Source organism: Salvelinus fontinalis, chromosome 6, assembly GCF_029448725.1.
Source record: "Salvelinus fontinalis isolate EN_2023a chromosome 6, ASM2944872v1, whole genome shotgun sequence".
NCBI lineage: Eukaryota > Metazoa > Chordata > Actinopteri > Salmoniformes > Salmonidae > Salvelinus > Salvelinus fontinalis.
In genome coordinates, this window is record NC_074670.1 from 26744774 (window position 1) to 26766364 (window position 21591).

Genomic DNA, 21591 nt, shown 5'->3' on the forward strand with positions numbered 1-21591 from the left:
GTGATCTTTCAAAACAATGGAATGGTATTCATCAGAAAAATGTCAAATTGACACATTCTTGTCAAATTGTCAAATTTACACATTCTTACACTTGGCATGGCTCGGTGCATTTATCACTGTCAAGAACTGAATTGCACTATGCCTATTCCCATTCAAGGACTGCCCTTGGCCCCACATCACACAAAGAGCCAGCAACTTAACCCTTTTAAAGAGTTCAATATCCCTAACCTAATCCAATGAACTGAAGAGACCTGTCAGCACTAAACCTCATGATACTATAATGCCCAGCTAGCACATTTGGGTCCTTGGAAGTTTTGGGAACGTACATTTTTGGTTTCCCATTGGTCCTGGGAACGAAGCCATACATTTCCTGACCAGTAAAGCAGAACGTTTTTTAAACGTTATTAGATTTGAAGTGATAATTTTGCCTGATATTTTTAGGTTCTGAAAACGTTTTACTATAGTTCCCTGAAGGTTTTCCTCTGAGGTTTTATTAACATTCTCAGAACGGAAATTATAGGTTATTTGAAGGTAATTAAATAGCAGTTTCAATACCACTGCTAGCTTAGAATCATTGTTTTGAAACTCCAAGCACAGATAGGACTCGTGGAAATGAATTTTCTTAGGCATTAATCATGTAAAAACACATGTATTTTTTTATTGTGGCACAGCGTCAGTGAGATTCAAACCTATGATCTTCTGTTCTTCAGCCATGGAATTTGTCCACTGCACTACCAGGATGGAGCTAGCATGCCATGTTTTTTTACTTATACAAAGCTGTACATTTTTGTCATTTTAGTTTATAACTTTTACGAAATGTTCTGTTAAAGTAATGAAATACCAAGAAAATAATGTTTTTTTGTAAAGTTTCTTAAAAGTGCTGAGAATGTTTCAAAGCAACTATCCTGCACCATTCCCAGAAAGTTGTGGAAAGGTTGTATGCATAATAACCATAGGACAACCACACTCTTACCGAGCTCTAAGAAACATAAGGTTCTCAGAACATTGTGTGCATCTTCATAAGTGAACAAAAATGTATAGTGACTTTCCAAGATGGCCGCCCGTCTCCTTATCTCAGACCTAGATGGAGTGTTTGGGATGATTTATCCCTGCCTTCCCTAATTAGACGACATGATAATTACACATGTCCATCATTGGCGGGGAAGGATTAGGTTAACAAGGTTAAACGTCATTGGCCCTGGGCAAAGATGAGAGCCAATGAGATTAGAATTGAGTAGACGGGAAAATTGATCTACCCTCCACTTGAAAGGAAAGAGGGTTCTAGTCCATAATGGTGTGTTGCGGTCAGGACAGATTCCACTTCTTGGGGTGCAACCTAAAAGGGTTGGACTGGGCCCGCCATGATTACTATGAAGTCATTGATTGGCTGTATAGCAGACGGGAAATCCTAGTGCTCTAGTCTCCTTCTATGATCAAACACTTCCCCCTCTATCCACTGGCTGAATGATGATGTGGTAGCGTATTTACACTTTGCCTGGACACTGTTCCATTACTCAACTCAACTAGATATCAGAGTTATAGCTACTTCATTATTACTATGAATTTAGAAGGTTTTGATCACCAATACAAAGATGCCCCTTTCACAAAAAAAAGGTAGGTGCTTATATTTGTCCTATTTCACAAGTGAATTGGAAATGTGTTTTTGCATATCCCACTCTCCCTGAGACACCATCAGAGAGTAGGGTCATGGCCAGAGTCTGCAATTATGAACAGCACCTGGAGAAATGAGCGTTGCTCAATGGATCATCAACAGATTCTTCACCTTGTCAGCTCAGGGACTCGAACCGCCATTCTTTCAGTTACTGGCCCAATTCTCTAACCACTAGGCAACCTTCCACCCCATGTTGCTTCCTACCTAGTGCCCAGTTCCTTACCTCACTGTTGGAGAGCTGGTACCAGGGCTGTTTCCCATAGGTGAAGATCTCCCAGAGGACCACTCCAAAGCTCCAGATATCACTCTCCGTGGTGAACTTCCTGTACATGATGCTCTCCGGGGGCATCCAGCGAATAGGAAGCATCGTGCGCCCACCCACCTGACAGGAGTGAGGTCAATGGTCATTCAATTGTACATTCATAGAATTATAATTCATATGACAACTGAGATGTACCATGCTACTTCATACAGTATGTGATAAGCCTATACATTGAAAATATCAATATGTATTTTTTTGTACATAGAGTTGGATATACTCTTTTGTGAAATGTTACGTGACAATGACGTGTTAGATGACAAATCCCCACCCTAAAAAAGTATTTCACTACTTCCACCTTTACCCTGTAGTAGTCTGTGCTGTAGATGTCCCGGGACATGCCAAAGTCTCCTATCTTGACCATCAGACCCTCTCCCATATCTCCCACCAGGCAGTTGCGTGTGGCCAGGTCCCGGTGCACGAAGTGAAGGGAGGCCAGGTAAACCATGCCCGAAGCGATCTGGGCGGCGATGTGCAGCATCTGGGGAAGAGTGAGCTGGCCCAACGGGGGCATCTTCACCTCCTCCAGGATATGGGCATCTGGACCGTGCGCCCTGGAGGACACGGGGAGGAGAGGTCACGACCTTTCGAGTTTTACAGGCTTTTTGGTGAACGGCGTGTGACATACTTTGGCTGACATCCATCGGGACCCGTATTCACAGAGTCTCAGAGTAGTGTTTATATAGGATCACATAGCCTTTTAGATCATAATGAATATATGGACCGGAAGACCTGATCCTGGATCAGCGCTCCTAATCTGAGACTTTGTGATATGGGCCCAGTTCTCCCAGATTAATTTAGGCTTCTGATTGGTGCTTCGACGCATGAACTTTTGCACCAACCTAGTGATGCAATATCAACATACAGATGGATGATTACTGCATGCAATCTGCAGATGGAACATGTTGGATGTATACAAGATCTTTTAAGTGTAATAGAGGCGGTCAGCTCGAGACCAAGCCATAACAAAACAACTTAACAAGATGGTTAATAGGAAACATAAGGCTTGTTATACGCCTTGCATTCATTTGGAATAATTTGATTCCGAGATGCATGATAGCCTTACGCTTCAAACGTTCCACAGTTTCTCTCAATATGGCATCCACCCCACCCACTCTGACTTGTAGCTCACTCCCAATAAGCTCCTCGATGTGTCCATCAATCCTAATAGAAATGTGTCATTTGCAGGAAGTTATCTATTCTATCACTATTAGTTTAACAGGCAGGTGGTAGGGTAGACGAGCAGCTGCCTCATAGGCCAAGAGACACACATCCATTCTGTCTGCTTGGAAATGTGATTTCCATCTATCCATGAATCTGGATAGTGTGTGCTGTGTCTGTGTGCGCATCTAGTCTCCATTCCCAGTCTGGCCCCACTGGACACCTGGCAGTGGCAGACATACACTGTCGATGTCTGTTTCAAGGGTGTCTCAGAGTACGTCCCATCTACAGTATCAACGTGGTGCTCTGTCTGAGCGCTCAGTGAACGTCTCTCCTGCATCCATGTTGGACCAGCCTTGTCTTTAGAACTTCAGAGTGTAGACAGGCTACGAGACGTTCTGCGGTTGACGTGGATATCTTCAATGATATGATATCCGAAATGCATCTAAAATCACATATTCAGTCATCCCAGATCACAGAAATGATTTGGTACTTCCAAAACTAAGTGTCCTTAACCACTGCAACACATTGTTGGTCCATGTGGTCCAACCCAAGTGGGTTGTTGTCTTGGGAACACAACAGGGTAGAGCAGTGGAGTCTACAAGTGTGGCTTGGCATAGAATCAGTTGCATTTGTGTGGTTCATCAAGGTCAATTAAGTGGTTTTGCTGAAGAGCAGTGGACACAACGTTGCAGAGATGTCAGAACAAAACCCTCGGCTTCGAAATAGTTACCATGCTGAAGCTAATTAGTAAGCAGTTAACAGGGGAAGGTTAGCATGGGGTTATCCCTGTGGGGATTTAAGTAGGAGGTTCTGTTTCTTTTCCATACCTGAGGAAGCGGTTGAGGTCTCCATGTCTCATGTATTCAAACACCATCGCCAGTGGCTCTCCGTCTGTACACACTCCATAGAAGCGAACAATGTTCTGGTGCTGGAGCACTGTGAGCAGCTCAGCCTCTCTCTGGAAGTCCTGCCGGGTCGACTCATTGGCATCCTTCAGAGTCTGACCACAGAGAAACACAGTCACGGGAGGATATGACATCATCATGTTTAGGAGGTCTAAACTTCATGTAATGCACCTCTGAAAGTGTGGCCATGGATGGAAGACTCATGCATACCTTTATGGCCACCAGCATTTTGTCACTGTCCGGACTGAGGTTGGCACACTCTGCCAGGTAGACTTTGCCAAACGCCCCCTCACCCAATTCCCACTTCAGAACTACATCCTGTCTTTTGATGTGCTGCACACCTGTACATACAAAGAGAAAGGCTTTTAACATTGGGCCTTATGAAACATTGTAAGATCACTGCATTACCAACTTTATCTAGGGGAAAACATGGTAGATATTAAATGCAATCATAATGAAGTTAGCACGTATCCACTCCCTAGTTGTATTCCGATTCCACTCACACATGTCTTTGTCTTTGAAGATGCCACAGAAGTACTGGGGGTTCTCCACAAAGCTGGACATGCCAGAGTCGTCAGAGGAAGGAGGGCTGGCCCCAAAGTTCAGGAAACGCAGTGACACAGCAAGATCCTCCTCTGTTCCCAAGACAGATGAACCTGGAGAGAGAGAGAGAGAGAGAGAGAGAGAGAGAGAGAGAGAGAGAGAGAGAGAGAGAGAGAGAGAGAGAGAGAGAGAGAGAGAGAGAGAGAGAGAGAGAGAGAGAGAGAGAGAGAGAGAGAAAGAGAGAGAGAGAGAGAGAGAGAGAGAGAGAGAGAGAGAGAGAGAGAGAGAGAGAGAGAGAGAGAGAGAGAGACCTGAATGTATTACATCCATTTATTTTTCAGCAATTTATGGATGCATTGTTCAGTAACAAAGAAAATGTTGGAAGTGGACGTCGGAGCAGTAAGCAACTACTGTATTTTCTGCAGAGAGTATTAAAAATCGTAAAACCCACTCAACGAGAAAACCACAGAACCCCCAGAGCCCCTGATAGAAAATGGTGGATGGCAGCAAGCGAGGGGAAACGAGTTGGCCAGGAGGGGGCCCACTTAGGCAATCAGGCCCACTTAGGCACTTTCTGGGGGGGTCCGAGAGGACCTATCACGCCTACAGTAGCTGGTCTCCATCAGTCTTCTTTAATGGCCCACGCTGCTGCTAGGGGCTCCTGACGCCGTTCACTGCTGTAATTAAGGCACTCTAACCGAGCTGTTGGGCTGACAGTGTGCAAAGTTACAGCCTGGCGGAAACCCTATTTTGCCAGGCCTCATGTGAATTACTTTTAGAAAGGAATACAATGCTTGCTGTGGAACTATTGGCAATTCCAAAGTGATAATGAAATAAATGAGTTGGCATTGTCGCTGGCTTTTGGTTGTTTCAGTTTGGAATGGAAATGCGTTTTCAAAGTCTTTACCGTTGGCAAAGTGTCATATTCTCCTCGGGTTGTCTCTTATTAAATTAACCAGACAGGGAAATGTCAGAATTCAGTCTCAATCTAGAAGAAAAAGAAACGCACACCTATTTAGGCGAGGTGCTGGCTAGCGGAGTAGAAAACTTTAAAATAAAGGAGAGCCGCACACTCTAGGAGGGGGTACCCTGATGAAGACAGCTTGCCTGTCGAAACGTTGGTAAATTAAATATTTTTGCATCTGAGCTCCTAGAGTGTGCGGCTCTCCTTTATTTTTAAGAATTCAGTCTCAACCCTTCACTTTCTAACAACTGAGGTATTTTGAGAACAGCTAACCCATCACAGGTTGTTTCATAGCTGTCTTCTATGAAATCCCAAGTAACGTGTTGCTTACCCTCTGAGTATAGGAGACTATACCTAGTTCAAAATGACAACCGACAGACACTACTGTGGTATTTGAAACACATTGCATAGTAGAGTGTGTCACTCACGGTGAATACCAAACTTGGACTGCTGGCCGCACTTGTTGATGACCAGTACCATAATGAGGAGGAAGGCGCAAGCAAACACAGCCAGGCCCACTGCCACCGACACCTGCACAGAAACATAATTAGCATCAACATAGCTTAGCATAGCATAACAGAAATTTGCTAAAACATTCGCATTCCATACTGTATGTTATATTATTACTATGTTTCAGGCTCATTGAATGGTGTCTCACCCCAAACACTCTGCTCTCCGTGTTCTCAGTGACATCCTCATTAGATTTGTTGGTGGGAACTGGAGGGAGCAGAAAAGGAATCATTAATGATGGATCGTTACTCACAAATCACCTTGATAACCACATATAAAGTATGCAAGACACTGACACAGTGTATCATTTTTTTTTTCAAACTCCTGGGTAATTTACACTCCACTGCCTGTGGTAAGTATTTTTTGTTCTCGTTAGGTACAGTTTAGAAAGTTGTCTGTTTCTACAAGGTAATAATCACTGTCAAAATAACATTCAAAAGGTTTACCTGGATCACTTTCTTCAAGGACTGACATGAAGAAAAGGAGAGGATGACAAATTTAGACTAAGTATACAGTACATACTGAACATTCAAGATGAGACTGTATCTAACATAACACAAGTTGGTGAAAAGTGAGGGTCAGTATCATTGAGATCCTATTAAATTACTATTATTATTATTATTATTATTATTCTATGACCTTTAATTTCAGACAATCACCTGGGATGATGCCCTCAGGATCAAAGGGGTCAAAGGGGTTGTCCATGAACATCCCTGTGGCCGTGGCTTGGTCCACGCCCAGTCTGTTCCCCACGATGATGGTGTAGAGGCCGTTGTTCAGGTGGGTGGGCTTGTTGAGAAATAGACAACCGTGCTTCACAGAGCCGTCGTCCGAGTCGGGAATGAACTGTGTGTAGGTGTAACGGCCCTCGGTCAGGTTAAAGCCGTTGAAAAGCCAGCGGATGGATGGCTCAGGGTTCCCGTCCACCTTAAAGGGGAAACACCAGTGGTGCTGTGGCTCGGCGTTGTGCAGGAATATGATTTTGGATGGAACTGGATGGATGACATGAGATGTGGTCCGTTAGGATGTGTGAGTGAGTAAGGCGATAAGGTGAAACAAAGGCTATTTCTGAATTCAGAACATTGGTCAACCTACTGTACAGTGAGCAATACCCTCAAAATCGTTGACAATAAATGTGTGTAAATCATAAAACACGATATTAGAATGAGATCACATTTAGCTGAAATAATGATCCACAAAGCTATAACCATAGTTATCTACACATAAATGATCTCTATGTGCTGAATTTTCAGTTTACCACATCCAACCTGTTTCAGACAAAGTTATTGGTTGGTCAATAGAAGGTACAGCCTCATCCAAGTGCCCTATACTGTAGGTTCCTCCTATGCGTTTCCATGAATCAATGTTCTTTCATCTGCACTGTCAACCTGTTGACCTGGTATGAATAATGAATCCAGGTTTTGTTAGGGCCCCTAACCACAAGAGCTACCTGGAAGCACGGAGCTGACAAGAAGCTACAGGAAATGGCTTCTTTAGATCGAAGACTATGCTGATGCAGAGAGACCCCTCACTCTGACAATTTCCACCAACCATTCCACTGCTCTTAACCTATGACCCTACTGCAGAAAATGCTGTGCTAAAGGGATACCAAGGCATTTGTCTCTTTCCTCTTGAGATTATCTCTGGAAAGAGATGCTAAAGACAGTCATGGACGGCAAAAAATAGCACAATTAGCACAACCCATCAGGTTTGACTTAATGTCCCCAATTTAGTTAATAGTGAGTTAGAAAAGAGCCCAATATGAGCTTTGTTGAACTCTGTATGAAATGAAATAATAAATTATAGTTAACCTTTAAACGTTTTCTTCGTAGATTAGATTTGTTTGATTGATTCTTGCAATCGTTTTCTGGTGTGTAGTCTATATTTTCATTTTGAAAAACCTTTTCCCAAACAAGTTAATTTTATATATATTACTGAATGGATGCTGCCTCTGCAGCACCAATCACTTGAATCCCAGGAAGTGGTCAGACCAGCCACTCAACAGAGCAGAGCCCTGGCTGTAAACACCGCACTGATCGGGGAGCTAATTAAGGGTAATTAAAGGCTAGCGGTTAATGAGTGTCCATCCACCAGGGGGAATGATGTTGATAGATTAGCCGCGCTAACGCACTTACAGGCTGCCAATCACTCCGGATGAATACTGTGTTCCGGAGTGGGAGGGAGAAGTCCATTAGCCGGGCTCTTATTGAATCTTACCACGCTTATCAGCCCATTTTCCTCCCGACATTCATTAACTGTCCCTCGATGCTCATGCATTTGGCTGCAACTCTTTTTGGGATTTATTTTCCAACGAGTGTCACTGAGTTGGTGAAATGATATTGTTTGGCCAATATTTACTGTAATGTATTGCTAATGCATCAACGCACTCTCTTCTGTGGGATCACAGTTTGCAGAAATTCAGATATTTTTCAGTAGTAAAGCTGGGCTAAAGCAAAACCACAGTCTCTGACAGTATAATGTCTCTTCTATAATCAGATGTCTGTTTTGTTCTGTCATCTGTTTGAGGTCTTTGTCCGCGTAGGGTTGATAAATGAGAAAAATGCAACTACAAAAATAATGCATCACCAATGTAACGTTACAGTGATGTATTACCAATGCTGTGGCAACTCGTCATTTAGGGCAGGTGAGGCACCTGTTTTGAGCCCCACCTGTTTAGCTAAGAATATATACATATACAGTACCAGTCAAAAGTTTGGATACACCTACTCATTCAAGGGTCTTTCTTTATTCTTTACTATTTTCTACATTGTAGAATAATAGTGAAGATAACAAAACTATGAAAAAACACATGGAATCATGTAGTAACCAAAAAAGTGTTAAAGAAATATACAGAATATATTTTATATTTGAGATTCTTCAAAGTAGCCACCCTTTGCCTTGATGACAGCTTTGCACACTCTTGGCATTCTTTCAACCAGCTTCACCTGGAATGCTTTCAGGCTTTCAGTCTTGAAGGAGTTCCCATATATGCTGAGCATTTGTTGGCTGCTTTTCCTTCACTCTGCGGTCCAACTCATCCCAAACCATCTCAATTTGGTTGAGGTCGGGTGATTGTGGAGGCCAGGTCATCTGATGCAGAACTCCATCCCTATCCTTGGTCAATAGCCCTTACACAGCCTGGAGGTGAGTCGGGTCATTGTCCTGTTGAAAAACAAATAATATTCCCACTAAGCGCAAACCAGATGGGATGGCGTATCGCTGCAGAATGCTGTGGTAGCCATGCTGGTTAAGTGTGCCTTGAATTCCAAGTAAATCACAGACAGTGTCACCAGCAAAGCACCCCACACCATGACACCTCCTCATGCATGATTAACGGTGGGAACCACACATGCGGAGATCATCCGTTCACCTACTCTGCGTCTCACAAAGACACGGCGGTTGGAACCAAAAATCTCAAATATCCACCAGTCTATTGTCCATTGCTCGTGTTTCTTGGCCCATGCAAGTCTCTTCTTCTTATTGGTGTCATTTGGTAGTGGATCCTTTGCCGCACTTCGACCACGATGGTCTGATTCACGCAGTCTCCTCTGAACAGTTGATGTTGAGATGTGTCTGTTACTTGATCTCTGTGAAGCATTTATTTGGCTGCAACTTCTGAGGTTGGTAACTCTAATGAACTCATCGTCTGCAACAGAGGTAACTCTGGGTCTTCCTTTACTATGGTGGTCCTCATGAGAGCCAGTTTCATCATAGCGCTTGATGGGTTTTGCGACTGCACCTGAAGAAACTTTCAAAGTTCTTGAAATGTTCCGTATTGACTGACCTTCATGTCTGAAAGTAACAATGGACTGTCATTTCTCTTTGCTTATTTGAGTTGTTCTTGCCATAATATGGACTTGGTCTTTTAGCAAATAGGGCTATCTTCTATATATCACCTCTACCTTGTTAAAACACAACTGATTGGTACAAACGCATTTAGAAGGAAAGAAATTCCGCAAATTAACTTTTAACAAGGCACACCTGTTAATTGAAATCCGTTCCTCATGAAGTTGGTTGAGAAAATGCCAAGAGTGTGCAAAGCTGTCATCAAGGCAAAGGGTGGCTACTTTAAAGAATCTCAAATCTCAAATATGTTGTATATTTGTTTAACACTTTTTTGGTTACTACATGATTCCATATGTGTTATTTCATAGTTTTGATGTCTTCACGATTATTCTACAATGTCGAAAATAGTACAAATAAAGAAAAACCCTTGAATGAGTAGGTGTGTCCACACTTTTGATTGATACTATATATATATACAGTTGAACTCGGAAGTTTACATACACCTTAGCCAAATACATTTAAACTCAGTTTTTCACAATTCCTGACGTTTAATCCTAGTAAAGATTATCTGTCTTAGGTCAATTAGGATCACCAATGTATTCTAAGAATGTGAAATGTCAGAATAATAGTAGAGAGAATTATTTATTTCAGCTTATATTTCTTTCACCACATTGCTAGTGGGTCAGAAGTTTACATATACTCAATTAGTATTTGGTAGCATTGCTTTTAACTTGTTTAACTTGGGTCAAATGTTTCGGGTAGCTTTCCACAAGCTTCCCACAATAAATAAAGTGAATTTTGGTCCATTCCTCCTGACAGAGCCTACAGGTTTGTAGGTCTCCTTGCTCGCACACGCTTTTTCAGTTCTGCCCACACATCTTCTATAGAATTGAGGTCAGGACTTTGTGATGGCCACTCCAATACCTTGACTTTGTTGTCCTTAAGCCATTTTGCCACAACTTTGGAAGTATGCTTGGGGTCATTGTGCATTTGGAAGACCCATTTGCAACCAAGCTTTAACTTCCTAACTAATGTCTTGAGATGTTGCTTCACTATATCCACATAAATTTCCTCCCTAATCATGCCATCTATTTTGTGAAGTGCACCAGTCCCACCGGCAGCAAAGCACCCCCACAACATGATGCTGCCACCCCCGTGCTTCCCAATTGGGATAGTGTTCTTCGGCTTGCAAGACTCCCCCTTTTTGCTCCAAACATAACAATAATCATTAAGGCCAAACAGTTCTATTTTTGTTTCATCAGACCAGAGGATATTTGTCCAAAAAGTACGATCTTTGTCCCCATAGCCTGGCTTTTTTATGGCAGTTTTGGAGCAGTGGCTTCTTCCTTGCTGAGCGGCCTTTCAGGTTATGTCGATATAGGACTCGTTTTACTGTGGATATAGATACTTTTGTATCTGTTTCCTCCAGCATCTTCACAAGGTCCTTTGCTGTTGTTCTGGGATTGATTTGCACTTTTCGCATCAAAGTACGTTCATCTCTAGGAGACAGAACGTGTCTCCTTCCTGAGTGGTATAATGGCAGCGTGGTCCCATGGTGTTTAAACTTGCGTACTATTGTTTGTACAGATGAACGTGGTGCTCCCAAGGATGAATGCTCCCAAGGATGAACCGGACTTGTGAAGGTCTACAATTTTTTTTCTGAGGTGTTGGCTGATTTGTTTTGATTTTCCCATGATGTCAAGCAAAAAGGCACTGAGTTTGAAGGTAGGCCTTGAAATACATCCACATGTACACCTCCAATTGACTAAAATTATGTCAATTAGCCTATCAGAAGCTTCTAAAGCCTTGACATGATTTCCTGGAATTTTCCAAGCTGTTTAAATGCACAGTCAACTTAGTGTATGTAAACCTCTGACCCACTGGAATTGTTATACAGTAAATGATCAGTGAAATAATCTGTCTGTAAACAATTGTTGGAAAAATTACTTGTGTCATGCACAAAGTAGATGGCCTAAACGACTTGCCAAAGCGATAGTTTGTTAACAAGACATTTGTGGAGCGGTTGAAAAACAAGTTTTAATGACTCCAACCTAAGTGTATGAAAACTTCTGACTTCAACTATATATATATATATGTACAGTGGGGCAAAAAAGTATTTAGTCAGCCACCAATTGTGCAAGTTCTCCCACTTAAAAAGATGAGAGAGGCCTGTAATTTCCATCATAGGTACACTTCAACTATGACAGACAAAGTGAGAGAAAAAAAATCCAGAAAATCACATTGTAGGATTTTTAATGAATTTATTTGCAAATTATGGTGGAAAATAAGTATTTGGTCAATAACAAAAGTTTATCTCAATACTTTGTTATATACCCTTTGTTGGCAATGACAGAGGTCAAACGTTTTCTGTAAGTCTTCACAAGGTTTTCACACACTGTTGCTGGTATTTTGGCCCATTCCTCCATGCAGATCTCCTCTAGAGCAGTGATGTTTTGGGGCTGTTGCTGGGCAACACGGACGTTCAACTCCCTCCAAAGATTTTCTATGGGGTTGAGATCTGGAGACTGGCTAGGCCTCTCCAGGACCTTGAAATGCTTCTTACGAAGCCACTCCTTTGTTGCCCGGGCGGTGTGTTTGGGATCATTGTCATGCTGAAAGACCCAGCCACGTTTCATCTTCAATGCCCTTGCTGATGGAAGGAGGTTTTCACTCAAAATCTCACGATACATGGCCCCATTCATTCTTTCCTTTACACGGATCAGTCGTCCTGGTCCCTTTGCAGAAAAACAGCCCCAAAGCATGATGTTTCCCCCCATGCTTCACAGTAGGTATGGTGTTCTTTGGATGCAACTCAGCATTCTTTGTCCTCCAAACACGACGAGTTGAGTTTTTACCAAAAAGTTCTATTTTGGTTTCATCTGACCATATGACATTCTCCCAATCTTCTTCTGGATCATCCAAATGCTCTCTAGCAAACTTCAGACGGGCCTGGACATGTACTGGCTTAAGCAGGGGGACACGTCTGGCACTGCAGGATTTGAGTCCCTGGCGGCGTAGTGTGTTACTGATGGTAGGCTTTGTTACTTTGGTCCCAGCTCTCTGCAGGTCATTCACTAGGTCCCCCCGTGTGGTTCTGGGATTTTTGCTCACCGTTCTTGTGATCATTTTGACCTCACGGGGTGAGATCTTGCGTGGAGCCCCAGATCGAGGGAGATTATCAGTGGTCTTGTATGTCTTCCATTTCCTAATAATTGCTTCCACAGTTAATTTCTTCAAACCAAGCTTCTTACCTATTGCAGATTCAGTCTTCCCAGCCTGGTGCAGGTCTACAATTTTGTTTCTGGTGTCCTTTGACAGCTCTTTGGTCTTGGCCATAGTGGAGTTTGGAGTGTGACTGTTTGAGGTTGTGGACAGGTGTCTTTTATACTGATAACAAGTTCAAACAGATGCCATTAATACAGGTAACGAGTGGAGGACAGAGGAGCCTCTTAAAGAAGAAGTTACATGTCTGTGAGAGCCAGAAGTCTTGCTTGTTTGTAGGTGACCAAATACTTATTTTCCACCATAATTTGCAAATAAATTCATAAAAAATCCTACAATGTGATTTTCTGGATTTTTATTTCTCATTTTGTCTGTCATAGTTGAAGTGTACCTATGATGAAAATTACAGATCTCTCATCTTTTTAAGTGGGAGAACTTGCACAATTGGTGGCTGACTAAATACTTTTTTGCCCCACTGTATATATACTGTATACAGTGCATTCAGAAAGTATTCAAACCCCTTGACAAAGTACAGAGAGATCCTTGATGAAAACCTGTTCCAGAGCGGTCAGGACTTCAGACTGGCGCGAAGGTTCACCTTCCAACAGGACAACGACCCTAAGCACACAGCCAAGACAACGCATGAGTGGCTTCAGGACAATTCTCTGAATGTCTTTGAGTGACCCAGCCAGAGCCCAGACTTGAACCCGATCGAACAGCTCTGGAGAGACCTGAAAATAGCTGTGCAGCAACGCTCCCCATCTAACCTGACAGAGCTTCAGAAGATCTGCAGAGAAGAATGGGAGAAACTCCCCAAGTACAGGTGTATCATGCTTGTAGCGTCATACCCAAGAAGACCTGAGGCTGTAATCGCTGCCAAATGTGCTACAACAATGTACTGAGTAAAGGGTCTGAATACTTATGTAAATGTGATGTTTCAGTTATTTTATTTTTATGAATGTGTAAACATGTCAGAAAAACTGTTTTTGCTTTGTCATTATGGGGTATTGTGTGTAGATTGATGAGTAAAATCAATTTTAGAATAATGTAATTTTTTTATTTAACCTTTATTTAACTAGACAAGTCCGTTAGGAACAAATTCTTATTTACAATGACGGCCTAGGAACAGTGGGTTAACTGCCTTGTTCAGGGGCTGAACGACAGATTTTTAGCTTGTCAGCTCAGGGATTCAATCCAGCATCCTTTCAGTTACTGGCCAAAAGCTCTTACCACTAGGCTACCTGCCACCCCAGTAAGGCTGTAACATAACAAAATGTGGAAAAAGTCAAGGTGTCTGAATACTCTCCGAATGCACTGTAGATATATATGCCCCGTTTATTTATCCTACTGTTCTGAACTGGTGTACAGAGAGAATACTCTGAGAACTACCCATGTTCTGAATTCTGTCGCTGTACATTTCAAAAGTGTTGAACAAATAGTTATATTGACAACGTCCGTCTTAGCTGGCTCGTTAATGTCTTAATCGAAATTATGGATTGCCTCTTATTCGCTTATGAGGCTGAATGAACTGTTTGGCTGCCAGACGAGCCTCTGCTGATAGCAAGGTGTAACGATGGTAATGATTCACACTACGGTGCTGAAAAGAAAACTGCTGTTGGAACAGAAGACTCTAACAGTTTGTGAGCACCGTTTGTCACCGCTATAGTGAAATTAATGTATTGTTTAGTGTTGTGTTATGTAGTGGCTTTGCTGGTATGCATCAACAAAAAAATTATAAATGTTTGCTCCACCAAGATTTCCATGCTAAAATCGCTACTGTAGTTATGTATTATTGAGTGACAACTGATAACAATAATAATCTAAACAAAAGACCTGTGGCATGTTAAAGCAAAGTGACAAGGTGGGCTTATTTTTTGCCACAATTATTAATACAAAGTATTTCATTCTGGGGAATGAATGTCTGGCTATACACATTGCTGCGAGAGAAAAATTGACCAAAAATTTCTCTCCCTCTACCTCTCCTGCTTTCATCGTAGTAAGACAGCTCTCACTGAGTCTTTTAGCTTTCAACACCCTGACAGCTTTAATAGTTCATTGGCACTCACATTCAATGTCCAACGTCACTTTCTCTTCCCCAGGCCCGGCCCGGTTCTCTGCCTCACAGGTCAAGTTGTGCAGGTTGTCTTCTGAGGACATATTCCACAGCTGCAGCTCCAGCTCCAAAGTGGAGCCCCAGAACCTCTCCTGCAGATGGAACAAGACACAGAGGACAACAGGGGTTTAGCTACACATGACAGTTTATAACAATCATGGAGACATCTGAGATGCAAGCAGTCTGAATGATCATGACAGCGTACACGATAAGGAAACCTAAACACACCATAATACTATTTTAGTTTTAGTTCTGAATATTCCTTCACATATGACCCTGATCCTGTTACTAGAGTTTGTATTTGAACAGATGTTAGGCATATTAAGGGGAACAAAAAGTGCATTGTGCAATATCTCTGAAAAAACACTGCTCTAGCAGGTTTTCCCCAATCAGTATGTCCAGGTGACATCATCACTCAGTACCTGTACAGTATAGCGAGACAGTAGTTTATTCGTGCGCCACCTCACTACAGGCATGGGCACTCCTGTCACCTGACACACAAATGTCAGGTTGCCACCCTCCTGGACCTTGGTGTTGGCATGGACAATGGCGACATCCGGTACAGCTGCAAAACAATGGACCGAGAATGGGTTGGAAAATCTATTGTTTGGCCTGGGGTACTAAATGTTGATAATGACGTTTAATAGCAATCCTATCAGCAATGCCACTAATGCAATTAAGTCTAATAAAGCCTTGTCAGACTATTTCTACAATGATTGAACTATACGTGTATATGATATTCATACATATATTACTTTGTAATAATAAAGTACAATTTATCTCTAAACTGAGTAAAAATGGATCAATTCAACTCACTGCAATTCTCCATCTCTAAGGAGTCCAACCGTAGGGCATGGCCATTGGAGAAGCATTGTAGCGGTTGGTTGTCGAGGTCACTGTGGTCGTTAAGCTGCCATTGCTGCAACCAATGGATATCACAGGAGCACTCAAGGGGGTTGTCCCTCAAAACCCTGAAAGAGAACACAGAGAAAATCGGTCTCTTTTGTCCGAAAGTTTTCTCTCAATTGTGTAACCTTCTTGTTCTTTCTAAAGGTCTATACAAAGTATTCGAGGTCATTATTATCAAAGACGCACACAGAAAATAGAACATTCTAGAATTAATAGAGTGAATAGAGAGAAAAAACTCCATATAGAAAAGAATTCATCAGTGAAATATGTGTTGAAAATTCTCTGCAATCAGTTCCAAAACAGAGTGGAATGGGTCTATTTTGCTCATACAAAGTGACCATCTTTGAGTTGATAGTTCAGTCACAGGTTGACTAGTTGAAGAGAGTACAGAAGTGATGTTCTGAGTGGTGTTTTACTCACAGGTTGAGCAGGGGAAGAAAATGGAACACCTTCCAACTGATATGCTCCAGGGAGTTAGAAGCCAGGTTTCTGTGTGATACAATAAGGAGACAACATCCATCCAACAGGACATTCAGCACATAAATGGCAAAAAATATAAATACAGTATTATACAATTTGTTGTTGAGCCTATGATTCCCCCCCTCTTTTCATCCATGTTAAGTTTTGCATAAGAATGGTCGGTGCATGGCAAACAGCTCAATATTTAAAACAAAAGAGAGCATTTTGTTTTTGCACTGTTTCCATGTGCTCGTCTTTGGACGCCCAACGTGTCAAGAGTCCTCACATTCACCCACAAACAATCAGCAGTCATTACAGCCTGGCTGTTTGTTATGTTTACACATGTCTTTGTTATATCTATTCAAATGAGTTTTTCTGTTCTACCGTGTGTCTGACACCTGTTTGTTTTCTCAAACGCTGCCATAAATGAGGAGAAAAATCCAAGTCTGTAATAGACTTTTTTGTGTTATCTATAATATTTTTTTGGGGGGGGGGGGGGGGGGGGGGGGGGGTGAAGTAAATAAACATCCATCTGGAGAGATGGTTTTGTAAAATGTATGTTTTCATGTTGTTGAAATGAATCATATTGAACTAATCCCAAGATACGTTCACTCACTGCAGAACAATGCGGACCTGCTTAGAATAACTCTCTGCGTGGACACATTAGTGCCTCCAAATATACTCTGCTCAATTACCCAAGCAAGTCTTTTACATCAAGTGCTACATTCACAAACATCATTAGCACACCTTGTCTCACCGCTCTGTACATTAGGTGATTAGCTCAAACACTTCTCTGAGACGGTGGGTGCTATACTTGGCCATCGATCACTACTAGAGTGCTCAAGTTATATTAGCCTGATGATGCTGCTTGTACTTGTAAGAGGAGAAAGGAGAACAGGTTTTACTATATCAAATATTGTGTATTAGGAGTATGAGGTTAATTAATTTGATAAAAAATATGAAATAATGCAGGCGATTAGCAGTGGATTTCTGAGGCAAATCACTGCTAAGATATGCTATCCCCTATGTATCCCTATTGTATCTTTTTAAACGTGCTGCAGATGACCACGACTGCTCTGAAATGCTTCTGTGCTGACAGAGGGTGTAAATAAAACCTCTCAGAAGATGACAGCAGACCACACTGGGGAGTCCGCTCATGCAACCGATACATATTCACTCTGGCAGGTCCAATGGGGGCCAGCAGGGGTTCAATTATTTGTTTTCCTTGCTCCCAAAAGTTCATGTCAGATGGGTTAGCCATTGGGGCTTATCTATTACCAGCTCGATTCCTCCCAGGCCACAGGGGGAGGGAAGATGGCCGGGAATGGCAGCTGCTCCTAGCATCTTAATTTATAAACTGGGTGGTTCGAGCTCTGAATGCTGATTGGCTGACAGCCATGGTATATCAGACCGTATACCACGGGTATGACAAAACATGTATTTTTACTGCTGTGGTTACGTTGGTAAGCAGTTTATAATAGCAATAAGGCACCTCTGGGGTTTGTGATATATGGCCAATATAACACGCGTTGCGTTGCGTCGTGCGTACGAACAACCCTTAGCTGTAGAATATTGGCCATATACCACACCTCCTCGGGCCTTATTGCTTAAATATCTTAAGGATCAAGGCAGGAGGTACAGTATCAGAGCCCCCCCTCCATGTTCTCACCCGTTTTGGGTGGGGCTCTTAGTCTAAGACACACATCTGTTACACCCCACAGCCCCCTCTTTGAAATATTGATTAAGCGATAATGGACCCTTAGTGGAGTGTATTTATTATGCAGCAGTTGTCGATAATCCACCAAAATGAGCGAGTAAATGGTGACTGGTGGAAGTCTTCTCCGATTTCGCCAGAACCCTTTCAGAGCCATTCCCACTACACCCCCTCCTCCTCCCAAACCGCCTGTCTTTCAGATTAACAACATCGGACATGTCACACACGTTTAGTAAGATGATGAGGACAAGATGGTGGAGATAAGGGTCAGCTACTGATGGAGGGATGATTGCCATGGATACAGGCAATATTGGGGAAGCTACTCTGAAAATATTGTTTACCAAGCTACCAATTACTTCACACTGTGAGAAGTTAAGCTACACTAAAGCTATCGTTAAGAAAAACATAGTTTGCTTAACTAAAGTTACTTTGAAGAAGTAGTTCACTACATCCATACTACATTGTGTGGAAATTAACATATCTAAATCGGAAATGTCATAGACTACAAATTGCAAGAACAGTTGACTCTGGGATCAGATGTTAACAGAATTAAGGGGTTATATTACCAACCACAGTTTTAGTTGTTATCCTATTAAAAACTAAAACAGTGCTTTAAGTGAGAATTAGGCAGGTCTGATAACGAAAAAGTAAAGAAATTCTTGCCTACTTCACCCATATTTTTTTTTATTTTCGCAAAAAGAAAGTTGTGTGTAGTTCCAGTAGTTAGCTGCACCCCTACCTGATTCAAATGGCATTGACTACTGAAAACACTACCAAGATTTGAATTTAGTTCAACTACAACCAAGTTACTGCTAAATGTAGTTAAATTACTAGTTGTACAACATGTAGTTCACTACTCTCCAACACTACATATGGGCAACACTAATGCTAGTTTGTAGTTGTTCTTTTTCAGTGTGCTGTACAGTGTGTCTTTAGAAGGTAGTTGAAGGATTCCATTTGTGAGAACGTTTGTATCACAGTGTTAGAAACACAAACATCAGAAAAATAATCTACAATTCACCCATCAGTGTTTGTTTTTCTAAAATAATTGATTATAAAACGTTCTAACGAGTGGAATCCAAATCATTTCAATATGCTAAAAGTGGTCCAATATGTGGTGCATTGGTTGTGACTACATTTGTAAAAACAGGTTGGTCTACATTGTGTCAACCCAATCCTTTTAACTTTAAATTAAAATGGCATGTTTCTTGTAAAACAAATTTAACACACTATTAAAGAGGTAAGAATCTCAGGTAAGAATCTGTCCCGCATGGCCCACTACTGTCGAGCCTCTGATACTATACCAATGCATTTTGTGCCTTAATAACTTACACAGTGTCATTGTTGAATAAAATGGTATCAAATGAATTGTGATTACATTTCAGTCATTTCAATCTGTATTTCAGCAGAAATCTATTGTTATGCAATTGTTATATTTTTGCAGTGACTCTGCTGAATAATAAGCTCAAGATCTCAAGGCTCGGGAGGCTTCCCCTTAATTGACAGCAACAAAGAGCTTGACCCAAGAATGGGTCGAGACATGACAAGGAAAGACAATCCCTTTGTAAAACCAAGGACACTTACACATATTGGAGCTTGAGGTTGTGTTGGAAAGCATTAGCCGAGATGTACGCCAGCCTGCAGAACGTGACCGTGCTGGGGGGGTAGAGACACAACAGACAAACAAAAGACAGAACAGGAAGTGTGAATCACTGATTATGCTACTAATTAGCCACAGTAAACCCATAGTGTGTATATTAGCCAGTCTGTATTAGCTGTATTAGTTAGCGCCAGTCTGTATTAGCTGTATTAGTTAGCGCCAGACCATTTTCTTTCTCTGAATACGTAAGGTACTCAGAAGAAGGGTTGAAATGAAATTACTGTACAGGACTGCAGGTTATGGTGCAGAATAATGGCTAATGGGCAACACAGGAGGTTTACCCCCTTGATTGAAAGAGCCATAAAGGGAATGAAATGTCGAGTTGTAAAGTTTAGTACTGCAGATTGCTATAACAAGGTAGAGGGCACATTGGAGAGGATGAATAGGGAGGGCTTATGTACTACAAGGTGGAGTGTAGAGAAGACTACTCACTCAATGACAGGACCAACCAAACATTTAAAGCCAAGTCATTCAAATCAATTGCTAGGTGTATTGTAGAACATTTTGCTACAAACAGACATCTACAAAAAATAATACAGCATTAGAAAAAGACTGTACATATTACAAATTATGCAAGGTTACTCACAGATTCTTCAACTCTCTATAATTGGCAAGGTCTACTTCTGTAATGTTCTCCAGGTCGCCTTGATTTTCGATGTAACTGGGTAATGAAACAAAAAAGAAATACAATGTAAAAATTAAAAGGAAACATTTAATTATGGCATTCAGAGTTGATTTGAGTAAAAAAAATTAAAAAGCAACAAAAGAAACACTGAAAAGTAAAATACAAAAATACTGTCTAGGAACAATGAGCTGCGTAGGCCTATTATAAACAACAAAACAAAATGCTTGAATGGAAAATTATCTTTATTGTTATCAATTATTTTTACCCACAGCAATCCAGACCAAGCAGGACAGTTAATACAATGACCAATAGAAAAGGGTTTACATGTATTAAACGTAATGAAAGCCCTAAAAAGGTACTGAATTGACACAGTACAGCACAGAGTATTATATTTTATAGTGAAATTCATGAGTGCATTGTCCAAACCATGGGCCTTTGTGGGCAAGAGCCTGACAACTGATAGCATAACCACACCAAGGCAGATGCAAAGAAAACAAACCACAAAGCTAATATCAAAACGAAATATACTGTAGAGAAGACTTGGAAAAAACATTTGTCTTCTTGTGAGACACTCAGTTGACATTGCTGATGGTAAATTCTTTTCAATGAGTAATTTTCCACTTTTCCAGACGAACCAATTATTTCACGAGAGGACAGTATGTCAACTCAACACTCATTTAACACAAGGTCACTTTACTCTTGAACTACAGTATCTTGAACCCCTTTGTATGTTCAATCTTAGAACAAAAATGTGCTATCTAGAACCTAAAAGGGTTCTTCGGCTGTCCCCATAGTAGAACCCTTTGAAGAACCGTTTTGGTTCCAGGTAAAACCCTTTTTTTGGGTTTCATGTACCCCTACACAGAGGGTTCTACATGGAAATGAAAAGGGTTCTTCTATGTGACAGCTGAAGAATCCCTTTTGAATCCATTTCTGTAAGAGTGTACAGATGTAGGATATAATTTGAGCCAGTTTGCTACAGCAGGAAAATAATCTTGCAGCAACAGAAAATGTGAATTATTATGC

General features: G+C 41.5%; 1 protein-coding gene across 2 annotated transcripts in view; it reads right to left on the minus strand.

Moving 5' to 3' along the window:
* Positions 1 to 21591, minus strand: part of LOC129857493 (high affinity nerve growth factor receptor-like) — a 29114-nt gene that overhangs the window by 4231 nt on the left and 3292 nt on the right. Inside the window, exons 2-16 of one of the 2 annotated variants that reach the window (XM_055925813.1) lie at positions 20527 to 20601; positions 19865 to 19936; positions 16528 to 16596; positions 16015 to 16169; positions 15621 to 15763; positions 15152 to 15290; positions 6737 to 7069; positions 6524 to 6544; positions 6226 to 6284; positions 5996 to 6098; positions 4564 to 4716; positions 4271 to 4401; positions 3983 to 4155; positions 2296 to 2545; positions 1896 to 2054 (exon numbers count right to left, since the gene is read on the minus strand). In XM_055925813.1, coding sequence (XP_055781788.1) covers positions 1896 to 2054; positions 2296 to 2545; positions 3983 to 4155; positions 4271 to 4401; positions 4564 to 4716; positions 5996 to 6098; positions 6226 to 6284; positions 6524 to 6544; positions 6737 to 7069; positions 15152 to 15290; positions 15621 to 15763; positions 16015 to 16169; positions 16528 to 16596; positions 19865 to 19936; positions 20527 to 20601 — 2035 coding nt within the window. Of the gene's footprint in view, positions 1 to 1895; positions 2055 to 2289; positions 2546 to 3982; positions 4156 to 4270; positions 4402 to 4563; positions 4717 to 5995; positions 6099 to 6225; positions 6285 to 6523; positions 6545 to 6736; positions 7070 to 15151; positions 15291 to 15620; positions 15764 to 16014; positions 16170 to 16527; positions 16597 to 19864; positions 19937 to 20526; positions 20602 to 21591 lie in introns of both variants that reach the window. The other variant, XM_055925812.1, reaches the window with a different exon arrangement.